General features: G+C 49.2%; 2 protein-coding genes across 5 annotated transcripts; one reads left to right on the top strand and one right to left on the bottom strand.

Moving 5' to 3' along the window:
- Positions 1–4,064: 4,064 nt before the first annotated feature.
- On the top strand, positions 4,065–22,647 carry Idua (alpha-L-iduronidase). 4 transcript variants are annotated; one of them, XM_075942871.1, is made up of 15 exons: positions 4,065–4,294; positions 4,900–5,040; positions 14,957–15,042; positions 15,190–15,297; positions 15,549–15,644; positions 15,734–15,936; positions 16,009–16,188; positions 16,303–16,519; positions 16,785–16,997; positions 17,077–17,198; positions 17,286–17,411; positions 17,484–17,560; positions 17,866–17,966; positions 18,076–18,205; positions 18,315–22,647. In XM_075942871.1, the coding sequence occupies exons 1-14, from the start codon at positions 4,146–4,148 to the stop codon at positions 18,180–18,182; spliced, it is 1,926 nt and encodes a 641-aa protein (XP_075798986.1). In that variant the 5' UTR covers positions 4,065–4,145; the 3' UTR covers positions 18,183–18,205; positions 18,315–22,647. The 4 variants fall into 4 exon arrangements, with proteins under 4 accessions (XP_075798986.1, XP_075798985.1, XP_075798988.1 ...); XM_075942870.1 differs by having other exon boundaries at positions 18,076–18,330; XM_075942873.1 differs by having other exon boundaries at positions 4,073–4,294; positions 16,042–16,188; positions 18,076–18,330.
- Positions 5,035–12,581, bottom strand: Slc26a1 (solute carrier family 26 member 1). Its single transcript, XM_075942869.1, has 4 exons — positions 12,538–12,581; positions 9,884–10,008; positions 8,129–8,746; positions 5,035–7,400 (listed from the first exon to the last, which is right to left on the bottom strand). Exons 3-4 carry the CDS (start codon positions 8,717–8,719, stop codon positions 5,877–5,879), a joined length of 2,115 nt encoding a protein of 704 aa, XP_075798984.1. The 5' UTR covers positions 8,720–8,746; positions 9,884–10,008; positions 12,538–12,581; the 3' UTR covers positions 5,035–5,876.
- Positions 22,648–25,123: the final 2,476 nt, after the last annotated feature.

Below are 25,123 nucleotides of genomic sequence, written 5' to 3'. Positions count from 1 at the left end.
GTTGCTTTTGGTCAGCATGTTTTTATCACAGCAAAGAAACCAAACTAAGATGCTTACTTTCAGGACTTAGAAGGCTTGTTTTCAGTCTTCAGGTCCAGCCCTTCTTCTGAAGAGTCAGTGTTCATTTTATTGTTTGCACTTTGAAGGCAATAGGCCATTTTCATTTGGCTGCTTCCAGGATCACTTTGTTGCTTCATTTTGTCTTTTTCTGCTTGGTCTTTACAGTTCCCCTTAATTTTTTTTCAGTGCTGGGAATCTGCATATGGCTTTGCACATACTAGGCAAGAACTATACCATTGAACTACAGTCCCAGTTCTTGACTTTTTGAGACAGGGTCTTGTTATGTAGCCTAGGCTGCCTTGAAATGTGATTCTCCTGCTTCAGGCTCCTGAGTGCTAAGATTACAAATATGTACCACCACGTGAGACTCTATATAGTGCTTTAAATTTTTTGAGATTTATTTTTATTTCATGTTGTATGGGTATTTTGCCTGCATGTATGTCTGTGTACCATATGTGTGCAGTGCCTAGGGAGGCAAGAAGACAGTGTTGTATGCCCTGGAGCTGGAGTTGTGGACAGTTGTGAGCCACTGTGAGGGTGCTGGGAATTGAACCTAGGTGTCGGCCGATTTTTCTGTCCTGCCATCCAGCTCCCAAATCACAACATGGAGACTTATTGCTAATTATGAAAGCTTGACTTGTATTGTTTCTAACTAGATCTTCTTATAACTTAAATTAACCCATTTATATAATTTACTCTCTGCCTCGTGGTTTTATTAGCTCATCTTCGTATTGCCCATCCTGCTTACTCTGGATGTGGCTGGTGACTCAGTCCTTCTTTCCAGCATCTTCTGTACCCCAAAAATCCTGCCTAGCTATTGGCTGTTCAGTTTTTTACTAAACCAATCTGAGTGACACATCTTCACAATGTACAAAATGATTATTCCACAGCACCCAGGTCCTCTGGAAGAGAAGTCAGTACTCTTAACTGATAAGATATCTCTCTGGTTCATATGATGACTTACTTTTAATCTGATAGTTTGATTGTCTCTCTGTGTGGATACAAATGTGTATTCATGGAGATAAGAGATCAACATTGGGTTTCTTCTTCATTTGTTCTCCATCTTTGTGTTCTTTAACACTTTATTTATTCATTTGTGTACATATGTGTAGGAGCACTTGAACGCCACAACATACAGGTAGAGGCCATTGGACAACTTGCAGGCTTCGGTTCTTTCTTTCTGCCATGTAGATTCCAGAAACTTTGCTTGTATCATCAGGTTTGGCAACAAGAGTTCGTATCTGCCATGTTATGTCACCAGCTTTGTCTCTCAAACTCGGAGTTCTCAAATTCTGCTAGACTAGCTAGCTAGGAAGTGTCAGGGGGTCCTCTTGTGTCCTCCTCCCCAGTGTTGGGATTACTAGCATGTGCCACCACATCCAGCTTTTCCACTAGGGCTCAACTCAGGTCACTTTGTTAACAGCCAACTTCCTGGCACCTCAAGCAGATCAACTTCTAGGACAGCCAGGGCTCCACAGAAAAACTTTGTCTCAAAAAACTACTACTAGCTGGGCGGTGGTGGTGCACGCCTTTAATCCCAGCACTTGGGAGGCAGAGGCAGGAGGATCTCTGTGAGTTCGAGGCCAGCCTGGGCTACAAGAGCTAGTTCCAGGACAGGAACCAAAAACTACGGAGAAACCCTGTCTCGAAAATTCAAAAAAAAAAACTACCACTACTACTATTACTACTACTACTAGGGTCAGGCATGGTAGCAGATGCCTTTAATCTCAACACTCAGGAGGAAGAGGCAAACAGATGCTTGTGAATTCTAGTACAGACTGATCTACATGGCAAGTTCCAAGTCAGCCAGAGCTATATATGGAGACCCTGTCTCAACAATAATATTAGTTAGGATAGTAGTACATATTTTTATCCTGTATCACCACCAATTATTAACATTTTACCTAATTTGCTTTACCTCACATATTATGTGCAATTGTATTGTTACTCTTTAAACTTAGAGCCATTTTGACAAAAACCTTTGATCCCAGACATGTCAGCTAAAATAGGAAAGGAACAAGTGCATCTCCATTCCCACCGTGACGCAGTCCAGTCATTTATCCACCTTGGATGTGTTATTGATAGAATTTTAGTACATTTTCAGGTTAAAAATTTCCCCGTCTGCTCTGTGTGATTGATCATCTTTTTCTGACCCAGGATCCATTCCAGCATCAATTAATAACCCACTGATGATTCATTAGCTTGAGCTTCCTGGAGTGGAGGGAGCGTGTTCTTCTGTCGGATGGCGTATACCTACCTTCACTCACTCAGGGCTTGAGATTTGAATTTCAGTTCCTGTGAGGGTAGTTCAGTTTCTGTCTCACCCTCACTTTCAGGGTATAGCTGTCTAATGTACGGAACCTGATCCTCAGCTTCCGTCCCACAATCCTCATAAGACTGTTCCGACTTCACAGCTTCTTGGCTGCTGCTTCCATCACTGAAATTCTCCAGCTGTAAATGCCTGTCTCACCATCAGAGAAACTGTTTCCCAAGCCGTGACCCCAAGGATCCTGCCATCACTGCTTGTTCTAAGGAAGCTTAGTCTGAAACAGCTTCGCTCCCACTACTGTCTCTCTCTTTAGTTTCAGCCTGGACCCTTTCCTGTTACTTCAGCTTTTAGGTTATTGAAAACGATCCACTCACCATATTGCATATTGGCAGTTTTCTCTGGAGTATTTTTTTTTTTTTTTGGTTTTTCGAGACAGGGTTTCTCTGTGGTTTTGGAGCCTGTCCTGGAACTAGCTCTTGTAGATCAGGCTGGTCTCGAACTCACAGAGATCAGCCTGCCTCTGCCTCCCAAGTGCTGGGATTAAAGGCGTGCGCCATCTGGAGTATTTTCTATCTCTGCATTGTTCCTAGAACATTTCTGTGCATTCGTGGAATTTTTTTATCTTTATCCCCCACCACCTTTTTTTTTGGCATCTGTAGCTCAGGCTATCCCAATCATTTCTGTTGGGTGTTGTGAATGACCAACATTGATGCCTTGCTATCTGCTGCTTCTATTCACTACTTGATATTCACTATCTTACTTTTGCTTGCTTTGTACTTAATAAACTCACTAATTCAGAGGAAGAGTACCTCATTCTTCATACAGAACAGAATGTCCTACCAGGTAGCATCCAGGCGTCATCTATGACTGAGCTTTGTATTCAGTCACTGAAGAAATGCCACATGGGCTCTTGACTTTCTGATCCTTGAATAAGGGTTATGACATAAGAGCTTTCATTTCTCCACCCAGAAACCTTCCCTTCACCAGCTGTCCTGAGGACCGAAGACTTAAAATCACCAATCTAAGGAACTACAAATACTAGTTGTTTGACTTTAGGAATGGTCTGTTACTGTTGGTGTCAGGGAAGGACTACATGAGAAAGGGGTTTTTCACGGGATCATGAAACGTGATTGCTTTTATTGTTGAGGGAACCATAGAAGTTAAAGGCATGTGCTACGAGGAGTGCCAGGAACAGGGGTCGTTAGACCCTAGTTGATTCTGTTTCACCATTGCTAATATCCCACTCAGCCTGTGTGCACAGTTCAAATCTAAACGGCTATTGACCTCGCCTTTCCCAGACATCTAGGATTGACCTTTGACTGTCCACTAGAAGTGGCCACTTGGCTTCTGAAGCGTATCTGACCATGCCTGTTTTTCTTACAGCAGCTCCATTTCAGGAAAAAGCATAGATCCGCTCTGCCAAAGCTCTGAAATACCCTTGACTTTCTCGCCAAACCCAATCCTTGGAAAAGTTCCGCAGCGCCATCTTCTGGTACAGCTTTCCACCTTCACTCCTCACGATACTGAAAGTGCTTTTCAAACTTCTCGTAGGCCTCCCGAGAGACCTTTCCTGGCATCACCAGGAATAATGGCCTCACCGAGACACCCAAGGCCAGTGTTCTGCCAGTGGTCGTTCGGAGATTGGAGCGTCTGAGACGCAGCAACCTGGGCGGAACTCGCCAGGGGAAGAGGCGGCGCGTGTTGTGTTCTGCCTGCCCCTGCCTGGGGAGCGGTCACGTGGGTTCTACCCGGAGGCGGAACCGCTGCTACCGGGACCTAAAGGCTTGCAGATCGGGGGCGCCTGGATACCTTAGCCATGCGCCCCCTCGCCTCCGTTAAGCTGGCGTTTCTAGCTGTGCTCTTGGCCGCGCCCTTGACTCTGGCTGAGACCCCATACCTGGTGCGTGTGGATGCAGCCCGCCCGCTGAGGCCTCTGCTGCCCTTTTGGAGGAGCACCGGCTTCTGGTGAGGCCCACCGCACGCTCTTGCCAAGTCTAGGAAAGCCCTTGCTCTGTTCTTTGGGTTTCTCTCATCACACCTTTGGGCTCGCTGCCCATCATTCCTGGACACTCAGGAGTGAAGATCAAATTCCTTCAGGGTGTGGCATGGGTTTTCTACTTTAGTGGCTCTCCCAAGTGCCACAGCCTCCCTAAATGCCCCCCACCCTAACCCCCGGGATCAAGAGCACGGTACTCAAGCTATAGGCTCATAATTAGTACTTCGGCAGAACCAAGGGCTCTCCCAAAGTACCAAGACCTGACCTCGAGTGTTGGGCCAGACCTGGTTTCTCAATGCCTCCAAGTCTCTCCAGGAATTTGCAGAACCTCTTCTATGGCAGGCAGATGTCCTATTAGAATGTGGTACTGTGTCTTGTTGAAGCTCCCCGACACCCCCCACCCCAAGACAAGACTGTAGAACATTTCTGGTGAAAGGGCTTCTTTATCGTACAATGTGGAGACACACACTGCTCCTCTGCAAGGGCCTGTCAGTCAGGTATTAAATGTGTAGAACCTGGTCTGCTGTAAGCCCCTGCTTGGGACAAACACTTCACTTCTTTGTCCTGTCCCCAGCCCCCCACTGCCTCATGACCAGGCTGACCGGTTCGACCTTAGTTGGGACCAGCAACTGAACCTTGCCTACATCGGTGCTGTGCCTCACAGTGGCATCGAGCAGGTCCGGATACACTGGCTGCTGGATCTCATCACAGCCAGGTGGGTGATACTGAGGTGGGTGCCCTGGGAGTTGCTGGTCAGAGCTTGTCTTACAGAGATGCGGAGCCCAGAAAGCTGTGGAGCACAGTGCTGGACTGTGGGTAGGGCACGGTCGGGGCTGGGACTGTACTTCCTGTTAGAGCATCCTGTTGGGCAGAAGAGGAGGGGAAGGTCTGCTTGGCTATGCCAAAGGTAGCCCTTGGATGGAGCACAGGTGGTTTCCGTCTGAGGATTTCTTAGAGGTACAGAATGGGGTTGGTGTTTCTACTGTGCCTGACTTTGTACCATACATGGGCCACGTTGTGGTCACCAGTATAAGCTGTATAGAGACATCATGCCTGAAGGTCAGGTGTCACATCATCTTAGACCGTGACACTGGAGCATCTGCTCTGGAGCAGGTGACTGCCTTCGCAAGGGCCCAATCAAGATGATCACTGGGCATGAGAAGGCCTTTCGGCCATGTGTTCAGCTCATATCTGATACCTGGTGGTGCAGGGGGAGGGAATGTGTCCTTTTGGCATCTTAGAGACCGCATAATTTGCAGGACTCTGTTTCAGATAAGATGGTAACACAGACTATTGTTAAACTGGGCACTGCTTTGGCTGAGGGGTCATGTGTGTGGGTGCAGCCACCAGGGGGCAGCAATGGTCTCAGATGTAGAGTGGCTCAATTACTGAATGTTTGGAATTCTTGAATGTGTTCCTTTCTTAGTTGGAGTTCCCTGACTTTTCCAGGTTAGAGGTGGTCCAAGGGTATATCTCTCTAATGACTCCAGTCTTCATAGCACTCCTACCAAGGAGGTCAGTACTGGCTTGTGGACATGGGTCTCGGTCCTGCTAAAAAGCAGAGTCAGCAGCCGCCAGCTCCTCACGGCGGGCTCGTGCAGCCTCCACGGCACTGTGTACACTGGGGAACAGGAGCTCATCCTCAGCTCCCTGGTCTTCCCCAAGGAAGCCCCCTTTCTTCAACGTGTCCCTCACTGAGGGACTGCAGCAAGCCAGAAGCAGGGTGATGTCCAGGGCCCTGTAGTCTCTGTGCAGGTCCTTCAGTGTGGCCATGCCAGCCACATCCAGGAACAGCAGTGGTGCACAGTCAATGACCACTGTGTGGAAACCGAATGCCAGGGGTACCACCAGCCCGGTCCCGCTGCTCACTGAACCCATATCCTTGCCATCAGCAAGACTGCTGTCACTGATACCCACCTCTGGGCCCTTTTTCTTCCTGGTGGCTGAGTGCCCTGCATCCAGCCCTGTGAGACTGTAGAGTGACCGCAGGAAGAAATCCTTGTTGGCATAGTAGAGTGGGCCTGTGAAACGGAACACTCGCACCTCAGGTGGGGGCAGGAGGCCCTCAAACTCGGCAGCATCCTCATAGAAGGTTGAGTCTCCAATTCGAGCAAGAAGGGCAGCCCGTGGACGCTGTGTGCGGCCTGCCAGGCTGAGCAGTGAGAAGAACACCCCAGCTAGAAGTCCAGCCTCGGTGCTGACGAGCACACAGGTGGCTGCAGTAGCCACCCAGACCAGTGCATCAGCAGGGCTTAGCCGCCAAAGCTGTGGGAGATCCTTAACCTTGCGCAGCGCCCCACGCAGGCTGACAACAATGATACAAGCCAGCACACACCGCTGCAAATCATGAAACAGTGGAGCCAGCACCAGCAGCACCAGCAACACCACAGCAGCACTGACCACACTGGACAGCTGGGTCTGGCAGCCAATGGCTGTCTTCACCAGGGTTTTGGACAGAGCAGCACTGGTGGCAAAACAATGGAAGAAGGCAGGCAGCACATTGCAGCAGCCCACGGCTAGAAGCTCTTGGTTGGCGTGAACAGCGTAGCCATGACTACGAGCAAACATCTCTGCCAATGAGATGGAGAAGGCTGAGCCCACAAGGGCTAGGGACACAGCATCCAGGGCCACACGCCACATTATCTTAGGGTCTGGTACCTGTGGGGCTACAAAACCAGTAGGAATGTTGCCGGCCACACTCGAGCCAAACCGTGAGTGGAGCTGTCCAAAGTGGGATACAAGTGTGGCCACCACAATGACTAGCAGCTCTGTGGGTACTGGCACTTTCAGACGGTGTCGGTAGCGGTCTGAGAGCTCCTTAGCCGCTATCAGCACTCCCAGGCACACGGCACTGGTGACCACGTCACATATATTGGCCTGTCCCACACTCTGCAGCAAGCTGAGCCATGTGCGGATCACCATGCCTAGGCCCTGGTGCCGAGGGATCCGCACACCCAGCAGGTGTTTAGCCTGAGAGGTCAAGATGGTCACAGAGGCTCCCATAGCAAAACCGTCGAGCAGTGGTTGTGAGAGGTAGGTAGACACGCAGCCCAGCCGGAGGACACCCATGAGGACCTGTAGATGGAGTACAGGTCATGTTTGGTAGGTCATGAGGCAGGAGCCAGCATCGGTATAACACAGGGTAGGGATTACAGCACAGAGCCTGGCGTCTTCCCTTGCTTACTCTCCTGAGTGGGCTCCTGCTGTTTCCACATGCACAGTGGGCCAGAAGATACAGGGAGATAACACATACATGTTGCAGTTGGCTGTGGATGTTCACTTCTCATACTCGCACACGTGCAGAAATTGGTTTTGTTTCAGAATCAGGGCTGTAGGCAGACCCTTCCCCTGTGCCTTGTATGCAACACACAGCTCCTTCCACCCAGCTCCCTTCTGGGCAGCCATGGAACAGACAGGAGGAATAGAGAAGATAGGATCAGCAGAAAAGATCCTGGTGGGGAGCCAGGGGAATGCATCTCAATTCTTAGGTCCTGTTTGTGTCAGGAAGCCAAGGTGGACATTGGGGCTGTAATCTAGCTTTTCTGAGCCATGACCATATTTGGCCCAGTGGCCCCACTCAGACTACAGCTGGCCAGTCCAGCCCTACATATCTCTCCATTCTGTGACTTAAGCCCCTCTGGTACCTAGGCCTGGGCTCCACCTCTCCTCTTGCTGTGCTGTTTCTCTCTGAGCCTGAAGGATTCTTCTGTTTCTAGACTTTTCCTGATGGTAGTGACAAGCACCTGTAGGTGCTCTAAGAAGCCAAGTCAGCCGGCCTGCTTGCTATGCAGCTAACTCCTTACCTGATAAAGGCCAGTCACCAGAGTGAGGGCAGTGGCGATTCGAATGGCGTAGCAGTCCCGTCCACAGTCCTGTAGCCCAAGCACCAGTGTTGTGGTTGCGTTGTTGAGTGTGCTGCCATTGTTTCTAGGCCCCAGAGAATCCTGGGAGGGGTCAAAACCAGCCAACTGGAGTTCTCGGTCTACCACCTGACCCACCATGAGGCACAACAGGCTAAAGATGCCCACATTAACATGGCGTGAGGTGCCCATGAGGAAGTAGATAAGGTTGGCAAAGAAGGAGGTATAGAGGCTATAGATGGGCTGCAGCCCAGCCAGCAGTGAGTAGGCTATGGCTTGTGGCACCAGGATAATGCCAATGACCAACCCAGACATAACATCACCTGCCAGGTACTCTTTAGGGCGGTACTGACGCAGCCAGTGCAGGACAGGGAACAAATTCTGCACCAGAGCCTGAGCACATGGTATACTGCAGATGCAGCTCTGCTTCAACCTGGCCTTCAGTGTTTCCAGCAAACCCTGGGACACAGGAGGCTGTCGTCGGATCAGCACCAGTGTCCCACCCTTCTCTTGGGGCTCGGGAGAAGGATCCATCCTGTCCCACCACGCTCGTTGGCCAACCTGTGAGGGAGAATGGGGAGAATGGGCATGGTTAGGAGTCTAAGCTCTTGGAGTCCAGGAGCCAGCTTCACAGAGCGTATTTGTCCACCCAAACATCAGAGGTTGTGCTTCTGTCAAGCGCTTGTTCTTCTGTGTGGATGGGTGTAAGGTCTTGAGCTCCAAAAGTTAGTTTTATGACAAGAGCGCTCACGACAGCAACGTGTTTCAGGGAGTCATTCTACCCAGCCTCAGCCCCAGCTGTGCCCTGTGGTCCACCTAATTCAGCCTCTATATTAAGTCCACCTAGAGGGTTCTGAAGGTCACCCACTGAGACGAGGGCTGGACTAGGCCCACGTACACCCAAGCCAGTGACAATGGAGGCAGATGCACGCTTGACTGAGCTTGAGCTCTAAGCCACTTCCCATCCATCTGATCTGGCAAGGGGCTTTGCCAGCCACCCCATTTCCACAGGAGTTCTCCTGTGAACACCATGGGCCTGGAGGTTGGCAGAAAGCCTTGTATATTTTGTGTGCTAGGGCCCCTGGTCTATGACACCCTTCCCCGTGAATTTAGAGGGCGTCTCACCAGTCACCAGTGTATTCTGAAATAGTGTGCCCCTAACTCTGAGTGCGGAGCCTCTGAGAAGAGGTTCAACTCTACTAAACAAACACACTGGTCCACAAATGTCCACCTTTGGCCTAGCTGTCCTATCCCCTTCTGACCTTGCCTTAGTACTGAAGAGTTCTCAGGCCATACTGACCACATGTTGGTCTTGGGTCATGTTTACTGGTTCCAAAGTACTTGTTTGTAATATTAATCAAACACTCCCTGTTCTCTTGGAACTCAGGACATGGTGGTGGCTGTTGGAGCCCATTGTGCCTGACCTGAGTACTAGGGCAGCAGCTTCGTTGCTAGGGTGGTGGTCTATCAGGCGTCCTAGCTCTTGAGGAATATTACAAAAACAATGATACACAAGAGCCACTGAGCACTCTGAATCTCACCCCAAGTCTTTAGGGGCTCATGTTTATGGAGGAAGGTTTGTAAGTATCACCTTCCTTGTATCTGAGCAATCCCCAGAGAAATGGCAGTCTAGGTTCCTGTCTCTGCCCAGTAAACCACATCTTTTGGGGCCTGTTGTATGGGTACAACAGTTCTTACCTGGGATACTTGGCGGACTCTGTAGGCTTTGCAGTATCCAGGGGCTGCAGTGGGCTGAACCTTCAATCACTCTGTCTTCTGATAGCAGGCGGAGAACAACGTTGGCAGGCACCTCTGAGACTGACCTGTGGGAATACTCTGCTGGGCTTGCTGTTAAATTATTTACCCCCCAAATAGCTGAGTCATGGGTTTCCCCCGTCAAATGAGTGTTACCTGAGCGTCTAATCCGGTGAGCTAATTCGGCAAGTTGTACTATAATCAGAGGCTCACAAATAATTATGGTTATGTGGGCTTCTGATAATCTCCCCTTTGCAGAGGGGTGGGTGCTCCAGGTGCAACAGCTTCTGTCTTGTTAAGAGGGAGAGGAGGTGGGGACAGGAGCAGTGAGGCAGAATGTTTGAGTGTGAGGCCCCAGAGGAGCTGAGTTGAAACACTTCAGCTATGAGGTTATGGGGTCATGTACAGCTGACTCCACCTACCCAGATACTGGTTATCTTCTCTCCACCTTCATGGAACGTGTTCTAGCTGGGGCAAGCTAAAGCTCAGAATCTGTTCCGTGTCCCTGTGTGCAGCTACTGCTGTGTGTGTACACACTTGTGTGAATGAACACATGCCTGTGTTGTGCATAGCCCAAGGACTGCCAACATCAAGTTAGGTGTGTTCTTCCCTTTGCAACAGGGATCCTGGATTGGCCTCAGTTCTTGCCACCCTTGACCACCTGTGATCATTGTGAGGTACTTGGCCCCCATGTACCTCTGTAGGACGTGGGATTTGCGTTGTAAGGATAGCCTAGAGATAAATGGTCCCTTAACATAAGCATAACTAATCAGTGTCCTCAGACTTGAGGTATGCCTCCAAGTTCTTTTTGTAAGATTGGTCAGAACCTCAGATCCACATCTTGTAGTGAGCAATGAGGCTCTCACATGTGCTTGAGAGTAAGTAGTTTTGTGTAACAGGTCTTGATCTCTTCTGTGAGCTGCTGTATTCTGGGTACCCTCTCATCCTGGAGATAGCACCCTTCATTATGGCTGGAAGGCCCAGCTAGGCTGGTCTGCAGTCTTCACAAGCCCAAGCACAGTGGGCAGTTTGCTTTGGGACTGGGCGAAGTGAAGCCAAATGCTTTGCTCCTCTTATCCCCAAGGGTCTTGAGAAGGGGCTTGGGATCAACAGTTGTCTTGCAGAACCAGCTAGGACCCTGAGACTCTATTTCTCCAGGTCAGGAGATAATAAGAATTTGGAATCCCATCCAGTTCACAGGTTGGACACTCCTTTGGGACATCTGTAAGCCTTGTCCAGTTCCTGGCAGCCATGGGCCTGGCCAATGCCCTCCTTGTGGGTAAAATAAAAATAGGATGTGGGTGGAATGGGCAGAGTGGGAAGCCTGACTGTGAGACTTGGCAGGGCTGGATGCTCTGTGGGTTAAGTATTTCTCCACCTTTGCTCTCACGCTCCTCACCTGGATTCTGTCCTGTCTCTCCAAGTAGGTCTGCTGTTCCTGGAAGGACCTATTAGGGCCCCAGGGTCCCTACCTTTGTAGGACTAGACCTCCCTTCTCCCTTACAACAAGCCCTGAGCCACTGTTTGCACAGTAGTTGGGAACTGTGGTTTACAGAAGCAGTTAGTTATCCAGTGGGTGTGGTGGGGCTAGTCAGAGCAGCTCCTCTTTTGTCAGATAAATGCTCCTCTAGTGGTGGTGGGGATAGCTACTGAGGGTGCCATAAAGTGATAACCTCCCCAGTTACCCACAGAGGAGCCGCTGGGGAATGTGCTGTTGCTACATCTTTGAGAAGGGCACAGCTGAAGTTGTGGAATGGATACACCTGTAAACACAGAGGTTCTGGGCTGAAGGAGAGTGTGAGAATATTCACCTTCCCTTCGAAGCAAAGAAAGCAGTATAGGAATGGTCCCTCTCATCTCCACCGCCCTGGGTGGGAGGGATTGGGCCTTACATCATACACCCCCCCATCCTCCACCTCCACACCCCCCCCTCGCCAGTGTCCACAGCCAGTTGAAATGTAGATGAAGTCATGTCTTCCATGCCTTGCCATGAGTCCTTTCCCCCACTTATTCTTTGCCTCTACAGCGCTGTGCACTCAGGGTGGTACTGCAATGAGGCACCGGGGGACCAAGCCCACTGGCCTATCCCAATGTGCCCTTTGAGCCTCAGGCTTCTTGGCTTGCTGCTGGACACATATAGGACAACGGTATAGGGTCCATAGATCTGTTTGGTCCTATGCGGCTCAGTGATTTCCTTCTTTTATCTCTAAGTCCACCATTTAAATCTTGAATACATTTTATTTGGGAAGAAAACATTGTACCCTGTCCCAACAGTAGAGAATGATGTCCAGACAGGCTCCAGGACCACATCAGAATTTCTTCCACCAAACTCGGCCGAGCGCACACCTTCCTGGGGGCTTCAGCAGGTTTTCCCAAGAGATACCGAGCGCGTTTCCGCTCTGCACGCACCACCCCCATCCCGCTTGGCATCCTTCATAGTCGGCATCCATAGACCGCGTTCTCTTCGCAGCCCTGCCCCCCCCCAAGCCTGCTACGTGCACCGGCCTTGGTGCTGCCGGGTACTGCTGCACTCCTCTGCAGGAGCGTTCCGCCTCCCCGCCAGCTCAGGTTCCCCCCGCGCTCACCCAGGCACTCACCAGCCGCTGTGGCCTCATCCTCCAAGCGCCTGCGCTACGCCTCTAGCGGGAGGCCGCTGCGGGCCAGCGTGAAAGGGCCCTTGTGTGGCCTTGCTAGTGTGGCTGCACCTTTTCCTGCCCAGCCCAGCTGGGCTATGGCACAGATCGCTCTGCAGGGGATGGAGATTTCCCTACACTTCACCTCACTGACTTGCCCCCTCCCCAATTTAGGATTCTTTAACACCACCACCCTTCAGCAGAAAGGAACTAATTTACAGTGAGAACAAAGGACTGTTCCCTGGGTTTCTTGGGCATGGGAGGCCCCTGGAGGTAGCCGGATGGTCTGGCATCACTGTGGAGACTGACGTGTGTGTGTGTGTGTGTGTGTGTGTGTGTGTGTGTGTGTGTGTTTGTGTGTGCCAGGCAGACAGTGTGGTCCATACGGGGTTGCAGTCTTGGGACATCTCTGATGTTAGATACTGGCCCAGAAAAAGGCCTGTTGCTGAGGCCTGCTCCCATGAAGTGTGTACTATGCCTGGTTTGTAAAGACAGGGAACTGCTGATAGCTTCTGACTGACCCCAACAACTTGGGACTTTGGAACATGTGTTTAATCTTTATCCAAGTGCTTGTTAGTTGTTATTTATTTGCAACTGTTTTTGACCATTGGATGGAAAGGGAAAGAACCAAGCAGGTCTGTTTTGTAGCTGTAGGCAGAGGCTCCAGTCCAAAAGCACAGAGGGCAGGCAGGGAGAAGCAGGACCAGAACTTGGCCAATGTGACCATGTACAGTGATGGACTGATATGCTTAGAATTGCTGGTTCTTGTAGAGGTGGTTCTACCACCCACAGTGCAGACTGTCTCTGACCTACCATCCCACTCAGACAAACCCATGAGCTGTCTTACACAACTTCTGGGGCAACTGTCTTCAGCACACCCTAAGAACCTGGCAGGACTGACGCTTTGTACTTGTTGGCTGGTACCTTCTAGCTACCTCAGCTGCAGATTCTGTCCTCAGGGCTGCTCTTCATCCCTTCCCCAGAATTGTAAGCCAGAGACAGCCCCAAGCATCAGCGTCCTGAAATTCATGCAATTGTGCTGCACATTGCCCACAGCTCACCTCAGATCTGACAGTAGACATCGCTCAGTCTACACACTGTCCTGTCATCTTCTGCTTCATGCCCATTTACGTCTCCTGCTTTCATCTCAATTAACCCTACAGGATCTTTCCAGAACCTCGTGGCTTTGCTCTGATCATGACCTTACATGTCTCCTGTTTTGCTCAGAATCATGTGGCCTTAGTCGTGTCCCATCTTCATGTGGTCACAAGCCCCCATGTAACCCCATTCCCAGATCTGTACCTTTATTCTGCTCCAGGCAAGCGAGGTACCTTTCTACTGCTTGACTGTTAATTTGCTTCTACTTAAGGGTCTTTGTACTCGCTTGTTCCCCAGATACTCTCATCACTGGCTCAAGCCACCGCTTGGCAGATCTTTGATGTTACCTTTTTAGAGTGGTTTCCTCTCCATGATCATCTTCCCCTTCACTCTGATATATCCCTTTTGCCAACCTTGTGATATTTTAATATGGGTCCAGGCAGTTGTCTGATGGCTCTTCCTCTCAGAAACGGAGCCCTATGAGAAGAGGCCCAGTATGGGACTGAGGAAGCCCTCCACCTTCTTTTCTTGTCCATCCATGTTGTAAGGGACTGTGGGGCTAAGTTTGGAGCTTTGGTCTCTGAGAGTATGTAGAATGGAGGTGGTGCCTACCAATTTCTGCTCGTCTGCTGCTCCGTCCCCTGTTCCCATATCAGCTGTCTTTAAGATGCCTCTTCACCTCTCTGCCCAATCCCTGTTTTACACCTTTCCTGTACAACTTGTCTGTCCCTCGCATCTCAGTGTGGTGACTGATCTGAGCCCTACCTGAATCTCTTGAAGGTTTCACGCACACACACACCTGTTCACATTCCATTGTGAGTGATAGAAGCTTCCATAGCCCCAACTTTTCAGTGTCTTTTTTTAATAAAAGCCTTATTTATTCTATACATAGTGTTCTGTCTGAATGTATGCCTGCAGGCCAGAAAAGAGCACCAGATCTCATTACAGGTGGATGAGCCACCATGTGGTTGCTGGGAACTGAACTCAGGACCTTTGGAAGAGCAGGCAGTGCTCTTAACCGCTGAACCATCTCTCCAACCCTGTTTTCAGTGTCTTTAAGGCTTAGTGTGGGGTTCTGTGGGCACACACTTGTACATAGTGTGTGCAGACTTGTATACACTGTGGTAGACTTTCACAGTGCTGGTCTTTTCCAAAGGGAAGGCCCATCTGAAAGCCTGGATCTTCCTGGGAACTTGGGACACCCACATGTTTAAATGTGGCCCTAGTTCCCACCTAGAGTGTGGAGAAATACTGCTGCTCTCCAGGACTGACCTTCTCTCCACAGGAAGTCATCTACACAGGGGCTGATATACAACTTCACCCACTTAGATGCTTTCCTGGACCTCCTCATGAAGAACCAGCTCCTCCCTGGTGAGTAGCCACCCTGTTTTTCCCACAGTCTGTCATTCTGTGTCCTGGTGGGTGGTGGTATCTCAGCACTGACTGAGGTGCTGATGAGGTATAGTCCAGCTGGGCTTGGTGTGTTGGATAGTGGGGCAGCTACCCTGTGTGTTTCAGGATTTGAGCTGATGGGCAGTCCTTCTGGGTACTTCACGGACTTTGAGGACAAGCAGCAGGTGTTTGAATGGAAGGACTTGGTTTCTCTCTTGGCCAGGAGATATATTGGTGCATAGAAGGGGGAAATCCTGGGGGGCTGCAGTGGGCTGTCCTGGGAGGCCCTCCTTCCTGATCACCCAGACCATTTCAAGGTCTTTTCTGCCACAGACATTCCTATACCCCAGCCAGAGATGGCTGATGGGTGAGGGATTCACCTGATGGGGGTGGGGTGGGCCCAATCCCTAGGAGACACCAGGTGGGCTCTATCCCCAGACCTGAGGGTAGAGCATCCAGCGTGTAACAGCAGAGACACTCTGCAGGTAGGTATGGACTGACACATGTTTCCAAGTGGAACTTCGAGACTTGGAATGAACCAGACCACCACGACTTCGACAATGTGTCCATGACCGCACAAGGTGGGCAGCGTTTTTCCAGGTCCTGTTGGGTGGGCTGCATGAAAGGGAAGCACGACAACACCAGACCCTCAAGATCCCTCTTGCCCTAGGCTTCCTGAATTACTATGATGCCTGCTCTGAGGGGCTGCGTATTGCCAGCCCCACGTTGAGGCTGGGTGGCCCTGGGGATTCCTTCCACCCCCTGCCAAAGTCACCACTTTGCTGGAGCCTCCTGCGTCATTGTGCCAATGGAACCAACTTCTTCACTGGCGAGGTGGGCGTGCGTCTGGATTTTATCTCCCTGCACAAGAAGGTATGTGATTCCCCCACCCCTCCCTCCCTGATTTCAGTTGAGCCTGAACTGAGAGGTATGTGCTGGCTGCAGGGTGCAGGCAGCTCCATCTCCATCTTGGAGCAGGAGGTAGCAGTTGTGGAGCAGATCCAGCAGCTCTTCCCTGAGTTCAAGGACACCCCTATTTACAATGACGAGGCAGACCCTCTGGTGGGCTGGTCACTGCCACAACCTTGGAGAGCTGATGTGACTTACGCGGCTTTGGTGGTGAAGGTGGGTCCTTGCTATCTAGCCTCATCCAGCCTCGGGAAGTCTTCCTCTGGTGGTGCTGGTGGGGACAGTACAGGTGGCCTCAGGTACACGTCTCATCTGCCCTGATGTCCACAGGTCATTGCACAGCACCAGAACCTGCTGCTTGCTAATAGCAGTTCCTCCATGCGCTACGTGCTCCTGAGCAATGACAATGCCTTCCTGAGCTACCACCCACACCCTTTCTCCCAGCGCACACTTACTGCCCGCTTCCAGGTCAACAATACTCGCCCACCCCATGTGCAGCTCCTGCGAAAGCCAGTCCTCACAGTCATGGGGCTGATGGCCCTGCTGGGTGAGCAATGACCCTGCTTCTGCATATGCTGGGTCAGAGTGAGAGAACATGGAAATACTGGGCAGGGACAAGCATACTTCCTCCAGCTGCTGGGTGGGTTTCTTAGGCTGGTTTTCCAAATCTCCACCTCATCCCCTCCTCCCATTCTGTGGACTGAACAGTATGGCAGGGCCTCCCACAAATGGTGGGAGCCAGGCATTAGGGTAGGAAGCCAGGTGCTGGGTATGAGGGAGCCAACAGCCTCGGTCCTCTGCCTGGCCTATAGATGGAGAACAACTCTGGGCAGAGGTGTCAGAGGCTGGGGCTGTGTTGGACAGCAATCACACAGTGGGTGTCCTGGCCAGCATCCATCGCCCCGAAGTCTCCTCGGAGGCCTGGCGTACCACGGTCCTGATCTACGCTAGTGATGACACCCATGAACACCTCAACCGCAGTATCCCCGTGACTCTTCACCTTCGCGGGGTACCCCCTGGATTGGGTGAGTGAGGTTCTGAAGGAAGTTGGGATCCCAGCAGGGATGAGACAAGGGAGGTAAATCATGGTGTATGGGTTCACAGGGCTTGTCTATGTAGTACGCTACCTAGACAATCAACTCTGCAGCCCCTACAGTGAGTGGCAGCAGATGGGTCAGCCAGTCTTCCCCTCTGCAGAGCAGTTCCGACGTATGCGCATGGTGGAGGTTTGTGGGCAAGTCGGGAGGAGGGGAGAAGGGGTTCCTTAGTTAGTGGGGAGGTTTGCCAATCACATGCCCCTCCCTTGTCTCCAGGACCCAGTGGTTGAGGCACCGCGTCCCTTCCCTGCTGGAGGCCGCCTGACTTTACATAGGAAGCTTTCTTTGCCATCACTTTTGCTGGTGCATGTATGCACACAACCCTTGAAGCCACCAGGGAAGGCAAGTGGCGGCTTTCTACCCCACCTGTGAGGCTCCCTAGCTCACCCCTTCATAGCTACTCCCTCCTCACAGGTTAGCCGGCTCCGGGCACTGCCCCTGACGCGTGGGCAGTTGGTTCTAGTCTGGTCAGATGAGCATGTGGGCTCCAAGTGCGTGAGTGGGAGTGGTTATCCTTCCCTATGTCATTACCCTTGTGATCATTCATCTCCCTTCTCCATTGCCGTGGACCTCTGTGCTCAGTACACAATGCACACACCTGCAGAGATCCATTTGTGTGAGCTGGAGATCACTCCAGTGCTCCCCCCTCACTGTGACCTGTCACAATTTGAGAGTAACCAGGGACCCTAGCGGTACCAGGAAGGGAGTTGAAGAGTAGAGGGTTGTGGGCCCACCCTACCCCACCAATCTAGTCCTTCAGGGTTCCCAGCTTTAGTACTGACCCAGCCCTCCCCAGGTGCCTGTGGACATATGAGATCCAGTTCTCCCAGAAGGGTGAAGCGTATGCCCCAATCAGCAGGAGGCCGTCTACTTTCAACCTTTTTGTGTTCAGCCCAGGTGCGCCCAACCTTGGCGGTTGTACTGCTGGACCTCCTTCTATACAGTATGGTGTGGGGTGGGTCTGGGGTTTCAGGAGCTTCAGAAAACATGTGCTTTTTGTCTGCAGACACAGGTGTGGTTTCTGGCTCCTATCGAGTACGAGCATTGGACTACTGGGCCCGGCCAGGCCCCTTCTCAGACCCTGTGACTTACCTGGATGTCCCTGCCTCATGAGAGCCACTGGCTTCTAGTGACTGGTGAGCCTGTGCTGACTGGTAAATGGGGTCGGCCAGGTTGAGCTAGACTGCCATTAGCTAGTCAGTTGACTATGGCTCCCTTTGTTGTTTCCCCCATTTTCTTTTAAAGTATCTTTCTCTACCTCAGCCTTGGAGTCTGTCTTTGTGGATGAACACTACAGGGGGCCCAGTTGCAGTGACCTTTGCCTGCTTTCCTCTCTCCACCCAGATGCTCAAAAGTTTAACTTTGGAACTGGGAAGATGGCTCAGTGGGTAAAGTGCTTGCTGTGCAAACATGAGGACTTGAGTTCAGGTATCTAGTACTCATGTAAAGGCCGGGCATGGCGAGAGATGCCTATAACCCTAGTGTTGGTGGGAGGGACAGAGGCAGGCCAGGGCACACTGCTCATCTAGTCTACCTGAAACTGCAAGCTCCAGGTTCAGTGAGAAATCCTGCTTCAGAAAAATCAAGTAGAGAACTATAGAGAAGATACTCAATATTGAACTTTGGTCTACACGTGCACGCGCACAATTACACACCCTCTTTCTCTCCCTCTCTCTCTCACCCGCAAAACACACTGCACATCATACTATGCACACACAGGCTAAATTCAGTTCCTTTTCTGAGACTCAAGACAAACTTTTAGCTTGAGATTCTACAATATCAAGAATAAAGTTATGCGCTTCTGAAATACAATTGCATAGGATAAACATCTCCATGTCAACAGGAAAATAAATGACAAGGAAGGATTTAACTGAAGCAAGACCAAAACATTAAATCCTGAAAAACAAACATTAAATCCTGCAGATACAGTCCCAGAATGGGGCAGATGTTATTGTGATGTGAACTCTGAAAATGTTCTGTCTTTGTGGTGTTGCCACCTACAGCTCCTATGGCTTTTCTCCTGGGCTGGTATTTTACGTTTTCCATCGCTGTGATTAGACATGACAAGCACAGGCGACTTGGGTAGGACAAAGTTTATTTTGCTTACATTTCCAGGTTACAGTCTATTGTTGAAGGAAGTCAGGGCAGGAGCCTAGAGGCAGGGACTGATTTAGAAGCCATGGAGAAGTGCTGCTGACTGGCTTGTTCTCCAAGGCTTTCTCAGTCTATTTTCTTATAGACCCCAGGACCGCCAGCCAAAAGAGTGGCACCTCTCACAGTGGCCTGGGCCCTCCTACACTAATCACTAATAAGAAAATGCAATACAGGCTTGCCCATAGGTCAATCTTGTTAGGGCATTTTCTCAGTTGAGGTTCCCTCTTCCCAAATGACTCCAGCTTGTGACAAATTGACATAAAACTATTCCGGCCTTGACACACATTACCAGGCCTCCCAAGTCTTCCTTTGAAATCTGCCTGGAATCCTATATAGCCCTGTAACTGTAATTCTTGTATTCTGTCTTCTAAGCCAGCATCCCGTGGATCACATGAAGCTTGGATGGTAGCTGAGGACCCTTGGGCCATCCATGGCTGCAGTAAACTTGGAGTGCCTTGTTACTTTTCCCCGTGCACTTGGGCAGAACATCATGAGGATGGTAACTTGTAGAGGGGGAGGCTGTTCACCTCATAGGGAACAGGAAGCAGAGTAAGGATAGAATTAAGTGTAACCTTCAAAAACACTTCTTCACTGATCTTTGTCCAAATAGGCCCTACCTCCTAAAGTTTCTAGAATCTCCCAAAACAGAACCATTACCTGGAAACAATTGTTTAACATATAAGCCTTTTGGGGGATTATATTTACTATTTAAAATTTGCTGGATACATCACCTTGATTCTGGAAGAACCCTTGCTCTTTCAGTACCAGTCCCTGGTGTGCTAAGACACAGTTACATCCCTTTCAGGTGACCTATTGGACACACATGTCCTTAATTCATTCTGTACATATCCCTTCTCTCCAGCAGCCCATGAAAAAGCCCAACATACAGAAATTTGTGCTGCAGCCTAGGCTTGCTGCCAAGCTCTTCCAAGTTAGTATTACCTTCTGTCCAGGAAATAAGTCTGAATGGAATGCTTGTACACGCTGCGTGGCTACATCCAATTTAGAGTTCCTCTGGCCTTGTGGCTTTTAGAAGTGGGCAGAGTAAATAAAATACAATGACCTTCTGTAGTGCTTTTTATCCTTGTAGGCTGGCCTTGAAACCTTGACCCTTCTGTCTCAGCCTCCCTAGTACTAAGATTATGGGTGTGTATGTATCACCATGCCTGTGAATGACCCTTCATTTCAAATAAAATAGGACATTTCCCACTGCCATGGGATCACCACAGGCTCCCCTAGAGAATGCTGAGCTTTTCAGAGCTTGCCTTCCACCTCTTGGAAGTATGTTTTGCTAAACCCTCCAGGGCATGTAACTTCTTGCCCACCAAGCCCAGTGAGCATGACCAACAGGTTGCATTAATTTTGGAAGAGTGATGTCACCAGGCAAACTTCACACCCATTATGTGAACGTAGACTGCTCTTGATGAGACAAAGAGCACTTTCCAGTGGAGAAACTTATGTCAGGCAGCCAGCCCTCAGATGTAGTGGGTGTTGATGTGGTCATGTTGCAGTGAACCACCAACACAATATCTCTGGGGCAAGTTATGAGGATCTGGAAGAAGACCTCTCTATCTCCCTCTCTGTCCTAGACTGGAAAAGGGCCTAATGGGTGGTCTTCAGAACAAGCCAACATGGTCTGCTGGAAGTGTGACAGGACTGTAGCCACTTAGACCCATTATCCAATCACTGTGGGAGTTCACCTTCCTTTTCCAGGTGGGGCCTAGACTCCCTCGTTCTAGGTTCTGTGTCTGTAAAGTGGCTCAGGTCAGAGATTAATATGATGCTTTGGAGCAACATTGTGATAGTTTGTGCTGGCAACCGGTCCCGTAGGCCCATGTCTGGCAGCACTCTGCAGCCTGTCCTCTGGAAACATCTCAGGCCCTCTCATCTTGTTGATGGTGTTTTATCTTACTGGTGACTTCTGTAGGCACATTGCTGTGGAAGTGCTTGAGCAATTCTTGACTAAGGAGCATTCCCATCGGCCTGTGCTGTGTTTACTTCCAAAGGGCTTTGGATACTGTTTGATACACTGACCACTGTCCCTGTGTACATCATGAACGAGCGTGTATCACCAGCTTCCTAGGACAGTGTATGCAGGCAGGGTATTGTCCAGATCCCTCAACTTGACTTTTGAACCCTGTAGGTTACTCAGGCTCACACCACAGACTTCAGACCCTTGATACTCTAGGCAGTCAATGCAGGAGCTTACTGGTTTGCTCTTCATGGCTTGCTCACTTTGCTCTTATACAAGACAGGTCCATCTGCCCAGGGGTAGCATTATGCATAGTGAGGTAGGTCCTCACATCAATCATTAATCAAGAAAATGGTCCCGAGACTTGCCTACAGGCCAATTTGATGGTGACAATTCCTCAGTTGGGGTTTCCTCTTCACAGATGACTCTAACTTGTGTCAAATCGACAAAGGCTAATAATGATTGAGGGTCTATGTCATAATGCCTCTTTTGGCCCTGATGACTGGGCATAGTTGATCCTTGGCTCTTCTCTTGGTCTGACTGGCATATTTCATTTTCTTTTCTTGCTCCTCCTCCCTCATGGCCTGGTTCAGTTTGGACCGTTCTAGATGCTTCTGGCTGAACTCTCCCTCATATCTACAATAAAACCCTTCTCCTCAACCATACCTTGGAGTGATCATGCCCTAATTTTCATTCAGGGTGCTGTGTTAGTTACTTTTCAATTGCTATGATAATACAACATGACCAAGGCATCTATGAAGAATTTTTTCTGGCTTAGTTTCACAGGGATAAAAGTTTGCTATGGCAGGAAGGCATAGCAGTGAGAAGCAGGCATGGTCCATGGGAGCAGGAAACAGAGATCACAAACCTTTAGCCACACACACAAAGCGAAGACAGTGAGTTGGAGGTAGGGCGAGGGCATAAATTTCTCAAAAACCTGTCTCCATTGGAGTCTCATCTGAAACTAAATCTCAAAATCAAAAAGTAGTACTACATTATATAAACATATGTATATATGTTCTAACTTAGAAGAACACAGAATATGTATTACCCTTCCCAAGGGGAGGAATGGGGGTATAGTGGGAAAACATTGGACCAAAGTAAGACTGAAACCCAGGAGTGAAAACTGTAAATCCTATAGCTCCATGTCTGGTGCTAGGACTTTAAAGTACTTAAATGGCATAGCCTCCCACCCACCTTTCTGCCTGCAACATACATCTCTCTTTTGGACATGTTTCCAATCCCTGCCTGCAATGTTCCTTGACAGATGCCCATAGCTGAGCATCTCCAACATCCTGGGGGAAAGTTTCCCTGCAACCTGGTGTAGATGTCACAGCTTCATGCAATGGCCTCTCACATTGCCCTCTTAAGGCCTTCATACAGGGACTCTGCTTCCAAACACTGCCTGACCTTAGTTAGAAATAAAGCTGCTGTGAACATCTGTGCATATATCTTTTGTGGACTTTCTTTTCTGTTGAGTGTGGACCTGAGAGTATGATGTCCAGAGCACATGTGAGATTCAGGTTTCTTTGGTGAGTTCCAGGCCAGCCAGAGCTACAAATCAAGACCGTGTCTCATAAACAACAACAACAACAACAACAACAACAAACAAAAACAACCCCCCCAAAAAAACAAAAACAAAACTTTCTTATGTAATCTCTTAAATGCATTGTTATTTCTCACTTTAAACAGTTGTCTTTTCTATTCTTTTTGAAACAAGGTTTTATTCTGTACCCCAGGATAACCTCAAACTTATGATCCTCCTACTTTAGCCTCCAGATGCTGGAATTACAGAAATTTGCTTCTGCACCTACCTTTAAATAGTTACCTTTTAAAGGGAATTAAATAAGACAAGTATTGCTTACATCTGTTTACTCATGCAGTACTGTGATCTTTATCTCTCCTAAAGAAGACACATACCTTCTTGTGTGTCTTCATCTGTTTGAAGGACACCCTTTAGTCCTTCTTTAGAACAGAACTGCTGGTCACAAATTCTTTCAGCTTAATATTTTTAACTTAGCATTTTCTTTTAAAGTTTTTTTTTTTTTGCTGGCAAAGAACACTAGCTTGATGAGTTTCTTTTCCTTGCATTAAACACACTGCCTTTGTTTTTGTTGCTTGAAACTGCTTTCACACACTCTGATTTTCACAGCTAGCTTTACAACAGTGTTGTGCTTTTCATCATGTTTCCTGAATTTAGGTGTGTTGAACCCTCTGCAACCCTGGGTATGTATACTTCTCATCACCTTTAGAAAAATTTATGGGTATTTTGCTTGCATGTATGTCTGTGCACCATGTGTGCCTAGTGCCCAAGAAGGCTAGAAGAGGGCCTCAGATGCTCTGGGCCTGAGCTACAGATGGTTGTGAGCCACTATGTGGGTGCTGGGAATTGAACCCTTTGAAGAGTAGACATTGCTTCCAACTGCTGAGCCATCTCTCCAGCCCTTTTATCCATTTAAATTTTATCCATTATAAAGTTAAGGGTATTTTTATTTTCTTTTCTTTTTGCCTTTCCTTTTCTCTTTTAGAGATTCCAGTTTTACTTGTACCTCCCACTAGAGTTTACTGATGTCCACTGATGCTTCTTCAACTCTACCCAGCCATCTTCCTTGGCACAGTTTTTTTCTTTTCACAGTTCTGTTGCATTCAAGCCCAGTAACTCTTGCTTTTGCAATTATTCATCATCTTAATTCTGGGCATTTAATTTCATATCTAGAAATTGGATTTGCAGCTGCAAGTTTTTCCCCATTGTATGCAACATCTCAATCTTCTTTGTAGCACACCTCCCATCTTCCATACACAGTCTCACTCTGTAGTCCAGACTGGCCTAGGACTCATGCTCCTCCTTCCTCCTTCTCCTATGTGCTGAGATAACTGACCACTCCTGGCTTCTTGCAATATCTAAAATACAGAAATAGTTGCAGAATGTGATGTTTCTACTTCTAATTCTGCTACCTGTTGTTTCTGGTCAGTTTTGAGTGACTGACTATCTTTCCCATCTGAGTTATAACTTTACATTTCTTTTCATGTTTTTATAGAACATCTGGAATTATGCTGAGTATTTCTATTTCTGCACATGCTTCTGGGATGCAACTGGGTTACTTGGAACTGGAAGATCCTCTAGGTCTTGTTTTCACACATCAGGAGGGGGCAAAACTACTTGGTCTGAGTGATTCTTCCCCACTTCAACTTAGGCAGGCTTCTTTTTATATTCTAGCTACTGTCACTTGAGCTTTGTGGTTTGACTTGGGTGGTGGATACTGTATCTGATTGACTCTAGACAGTTCCTGTTCTCCTGGTATTTCCCTCCCTTGTCTTCTCTGTCCTCTCCAGAGGTCCTCTGTACTAGGTGGGGTTCTCTGAAGCCTCTGGAGCTCTGTAGATTTTGTCTTCTTGCCTTCTACCTGCATCTCATCTTGCCTTTGCCTGAGAGTGATGAGGACACTTGTTGGCACTCATTTTCCTTTCTTGTTTCTGTCTTCTCTCTCTTCTCTCTCTCTCTCTCTCTCTCTCTCTCTCTCTCTCTCTCTCTCTCTCTCTCTCTCTCTCTCTCTTTTGTTTTTGTTTTTTTGAGACAGGGTTTCTCTGTAGCTTTGGAACCCATCCTGGAAATAGCTCTTGTAGACTAGGCTGGCCTCAAACTCACAGACATCCACCTGCCTCTGCCTGCCAGTGCTGGGATTAAAGGCGTGCGCCACCACTGCCTGGTGGCAGTCATTTTCCAAAAGGTGCTGTCTGTCCTTTGCTGCCACTTCTCATGGCTTCAGTGGCTTTTGCATTTATTTCTCACTGTTGATTGTTTCAGGCGAGAGCGCAAATCTGATCCTAACTACATCTCAATTCTCTGCAGATGTTTTTGGGGGCATGTGTACTTTTCAGCCTATACAGCTGATAAGGGACCGCCCTCACAGTAGGTTTGACTGTCTTC

The sequence above is a fragment of the Microtus pennsylvanicus genome, chromosome 12, assembly GCF_037038515.1.
Source record: "Microtus pennsylvanicus isolate mMicPen1 chromosome 12, mMicPen1.hap1, whole genome shotgun sequence".
Classification (NCBI taxonomy): Eukaryota; Metazoa; Chordata; class Mammalia; order Rodentia; family Cricetidae; genus Microtus; species Microtus pennsylvanicus.
Note: the sequence above shows the minus strand (reverse complement) of the source record. Positions and strands in the feature narration are given on the sequence as shown.

Bases quoted from the DNA above. Each gene is read 5' to 3' on its own strand.
- Idua (XM_075942871.1), top strand. From the start codon at position 4,146: ATGCGCCCCCTCGCCTCCGTTAAGCTGGCGTTTCTAGCTGTGCTCTTG. The intron at 5,041-14,956 runs GTGGGTGATACT...TTCTCTCCACAG, and splicing joins CTGGATCTCATCACAGCCAG to GAAGTCATCTACACAGGGGC. The intron at 17,412-17,483 runs GCAAGTGGCGGC...CCCTCCTCACAG, and splicing joins CCTTGAAGCCACCAGGGAAG to GTTAGCCGGCTCCGGGCACT.
- Slc26a1 (XM_075942869.1), bottom strand. From the start codon at position 8,719: ATGGATCCTTCTCCCGAGCCCCAAGAGAAGGGTGGGACACTGGTGCTG. The intron at 7,401-8,128 runs GTAAGGAGTTAG...CTCCATCTACAG, and splicing joins TGGTGACTGGCCTTTATCAG to GTCCTCATGGGTGTCCTCCG.